The 4208-nt window shown below is 49.9% G+C and overlaps 1 protein-coding gene across 1 annotated transcript; it reads left to right on the top strand.

Annotated features, from left to right (window-relative positions):
- The first annotated feature begins 790 nt into the window (after positions 1–790).
- On the top strand, positions 791–3888 carry Dctpp1 (dCTP pyrophosphatase 1). Its single transcript, XM_013011457.1, has 3 exons — positions 791–947; positions 2011–2121; positions 3462–3888. The coding sequence occupies exons 1-3, from the start codon at positions 847–849 to the stop codon at positions 3739–3741; spliced, it is 492 nt and encodes a 163-aa protein (XP_012866911.1). The 5' UTR covers positions 791–846; the 3' UTR covers positions 3742–3888.
- The last annotated feature ends 320 nt before the right edge of the window (positions 3889–4208 follow it).

Genomic DNA, 4208 nt, shown 5'->3' with positions numbered 1-4208 from the left:
TCCCTCAGCTCTTCAGCTCAAGGCTAGCGCTCTACCACTTGAGCCACAGCGCCACTTCCGGCTTTTTTCTTTTTGCTTATGTGGTGCTGGGAATCCAACCCAGGGCCTCAGGCATGCAACGCAAGCGCTCTACCACTGAGCCACCTTCCCAGCCCCTGGGATCCTGTAGTTTAGACCTGAATGCCACCTCTCTATAGGATAGCACCTGGATAATCTAGAACCATTTTGTATTCAAGGAAGACTGAATGATTCTTTTCCTTGGGACAAGGATGGGGAGGGAGTGTAACTCCTTTGAGCTAAAGACACATCTGAGGTAGGAAACTAAAAGTGGGTCCTAATCCTTGCTGACCATCTTCCTCTTTTCCTTCAATCTCATTCAAATAGAATGCGAGCTAGACTTAGCCCTGAGAGACAATATCTAGGCGTAAGGTCCTTTATTTATAGGATTTTCCCATCCAGCTGATCCTTTACCCGTTCACAACCCACTCGCCACTTTGCAAGTCAGGTTCAGCCTGACGCCCACCAGGCAAGTAAAGCGCCTGCGCTCTGCGTTCCGCTCTAGTCTCTTTCCGGAGTCAAATTGGTACCTCTCCCTTTAAGAGGTTCCGCTTAAGCGGAAGAATTCGAGGGTGAGAGTTTAATAGTGCAACCTTCGAAGCTTCTCCTGATTGGTCCAGTGTGGGTAAAAGGCGGGTTGTACCAAAACCCACGTCGATGATTGGTTTTACCTCCGGTTCTGCCCTGTGAAGGAATGGAGAACGCCTGTGATTGGCCAGGAGCCTCGGAGGCGAGCCCTGAGCGTGGCCCGGGGTTTTGTGTAGTGGCGGCTGCAAGGGGTTGAGCGTTATGTCCCGTGCCGGGGGCGATGCGCGTGGGGAGGAGCGGGAGGATGGCACTGCTGCTGCCGGCTCGTTCAGCTTCAGCCCGGAGCCCACGCTCGAGGACATGTAAGCAGCCTGAGGTCGGGGGGTGACCCCTTCCCTTGTTGGGGAGGGCCCCTCCACCTCCACGTGGTTGGGAAGAAAACTTAGTTGTGCTCGGGCCCCGCCTACTCCCTGTTGACCTCTGAACCTTGTCGTGTGCAAAACGGGCTCAGCAGTGCACAACTGAAGCGGAGGAAGTGGGGTGATGCCCAGTTTGGGGGCGGTTAACGAGATCTGATACTGCCTCTGCCCATCTGGAGTTGGGGGGGGTGTTGGGCAGGGGCAGATGGACCGTCCATTGCGGGGAGACATTACTTCTTACTGGAGGAAATCAAGGAAATCTTCCTAGAGGAAGTGGCCGTAGCATTGGATAAAACAAACCAATGAGCAGAGATAGGGACATTCTGGGTAGAGGAAACAAGAATATTAGAATCAGGAGATGGCATAATAAACAATACTATTGTTAGGCTTGGCTTATGGTGAAAGAGGCAGTGACATGCTCAAAGCATCTAAGAAACTACTTGACAGGGGCTGGGAAGGTTGCTCAGTGGTAGAGTGCTTGCCTTGCATGCATGAGGCCCTGGGTTCGATTCCTCAGCACCACATAAGCAAAAAGCCGGAAGTGGCGCTGTGGCTCAGTTGGTAGAACGCTAGCCTTGAGCTGAAGAGCTGAGGGACAGTGTCCAGGCCCAGAGTTCAGGCCCCACGACCGGACCCAAAAGAAAAAAAAACAAACTACTTGACAGAATCCTTAATCCCATTGATTTATTTAGTGCTTGAGCTTGAATTTGAGACCTGAGTACTGTACCTTACTTTTTTTGCTCAAGGCTGGTACTCTACCACTTGAGCCACAGCCCCACTTTTGGTTTCTGCTGGTTAATTGGGAGTAAGAGTCTTACAGAGCTTTCCTGCCCCTGCTGGCTTTGAAACTTGATCCTCAGATCTCATCCTCCTGAGTAATTAGGATTACAGGGGTATGCTGCTGGCTTCCTAGCCCATACCCCCTTTAAATATCACTGGGATACCTGCTGCTTAACCCCATAATCCTGAGCTTGTACTTCTGCTTGCCTGTTTATTTTTTTTCCAGCCGACGCTTACATGCAGAGTTTGCTGCTGAGCGGGACTGGAACCAATTCCACCAACCTCGGAACCTCCTCCTGGCCTTGGTGGGAGAAGTGGGAGAGCTGGCAGAACTCTTGTGAGTAAATGCAGGCTTCTTGGAAGAGTGTAATGGTGGAGGCATCTACTCCATAAGAGATGGTGCTCTGGTGGGAAAAGATGGATAAGAGAACCCTGGAGTTTGGACAGGTGATCCAAAGACCACTGTGTCACAGGATAGATTGAATCACTGCCCCTTAGTTGTTTTTGTTTTTAACTCAAGGCCTGCACTATCTCTGAGCTTTTTTGCTCAAAGCTAGCGCTCTACCACTTGAGTCACAGCTCCACTTACAACTCTTTTGAAAGTTCATTGGAAATATGAATCTCATGGACTTTCTTGGGTTGGCTTCAAACCTCAGTCCTCAAATCTCAGCGACTAGTTTGGTCTAGGCTCTTCATTTTTTATAGATCAGTTGGCATTAACTGTGTGAGAGTTTTCAAAACACTGCGACAATTTTATAAAGTAACACAGGACATGAGGAAGTAACAGAGGGAAGGCTTTCTGAAGAGGTGACATCTGAATTGAGACCCAAAGGAGCCAGCCCAGGAAGAATCTAAAAAGAGCAGGAGGGCTGGGAAGGTGGCTCAGTGGTAGAGTGCTTGCCTTGCCTGCATGAGGCCCTGGATTCGATTCTTCAGTACCACATAAGCAGAAAAAGCCGGAAGTGGCGCTGTGGCTCGAGTGGTAGAGCGCTAGCCTTGAGCTAAAGAGCTGAGGGACAGCTCCCAGGCCCAGAGTTCAGGCCCCACGACTGACCAAAAATAAATAAAAAGAGCAGGAGAAAAGGCTTGCAGAGGGAGCACTAAGTGCAAAATCCTTGTGACAATTTTGCTTGTTTATGTGGCAAAGTCATCAATGACTTGGTGGACAATGAGAAAGAGGAGTGCATTAGGAAGATGAATTAAGAGGCTTCTGTGATGCTCAAGGTCTGAGGTTTGCTCTGGAGTTCCAGTGGTTGGGCTAGAGAGTAGAATGAGACTCTAAAGCTCCAACAAGTATTCTCTTGGCCACCCCTGACTCAGAAACACAGAGGTATAGCTTTTTTTTTTTTTGTCATGGGGCTTGAACTCTGGACCTGGGCACTGTCCCTCAGCTCTTTAGCTCAAGGCTAGTGCTCTACCACTTGAGCCACTGTGCTACTTCCTGTTTTCTAGTGGTTAACTGGAGATAAGAGTCTCATGAACTTTCTTGCCTGGACTGGCTTTGAATCTTGATCCTCATCTTAGCCTCCTGGGTAGCTAGGATAACAGGCCACCGGCACCTGATGAGGTGTAGCTTTTATCCATGGGGTCTTTCCCCCACACTTATACACTACCAAGGGAGGTGTGGCCCATTGTCCTATTTAGTAGCAATCTGTATCTGTCATGTTCTGTCCCCAGTCAGTGGAAGTCTGATGCAGAGCCTGGCCCTCATGCCTGGCCCCCGAAGGAACGAGCAGCCCTTCAAGAAGAGCTTAGTGATGTCCTCATCTATCTGGTAGCATTAGCAGCCCGCTGCCATGTCGATCTTCCCCAAGCAGTTCTCTCCAAAATGGACACCAACCGGCGACGGTACCCAGTTCACTTGTCCCGTGGCTCTGCCTGCAAGTATACAGACTTGCCCCATGGAGCCATCTCTGAAGACCAAAATGTGAGGCCTGCAGATGAACCCTCAACCTAGAAATACAGGACTGGGACCTACATCTCAACATGGAACCATCTCCCCCTTTCCTAACAACGGGCCTGAGAGCTCTATTTCCAGATGTCTGAGGCCCAGAACCTCTGCAGCTGCCTCCCAAGTGTTTTCTCTCCCAATAAACGGTTTTGTATAACCTCCAGATTTCTTCCTGTATAGCCAAGGAGGCTCTCTCTCAGTAGGTGCTGCCAGAAAGGGTGCCTCAATTCCCAGTTCCCACATATTCTTGTGCCTCATACCTGCAGGGTAGAGTCTGGGTTCTAGCAAAAATCTCTGTGGGATTTCAAGCAAACCTTCCACTAGATCTATAAAGAGATTAGAAACTGTGGTGCAGTGTTGGTTAAAGGGGGTAAAATGCCAGCCTTGAGAGAAAAGGCTAAGGGACAGCACCCAGGCCCTGAGTTCACGCACCAACACACACACACACACACACACACACACACACACACACA

This window comes from Dipodomys ordii, unplaced genomic scaffold, assembly GCF_000151885.1.
Source record: "Dipodomys ordii isolate 6190 unplaced genomic scaffold, Dord_2.0 Scaffold14, whole genome shotgun sequence".
Classification (NCBI taxonomy): Eukaryota; Metazoa; Chordata; class Mammalia; order Rodentia; family Heteromyidae; genus Dipodomys; species Dipodomys ordii.
Note: the sequence above shows the minus strand (reverse complement) of the source record. Positions and strands in the feature narration are given on the sequence as shown.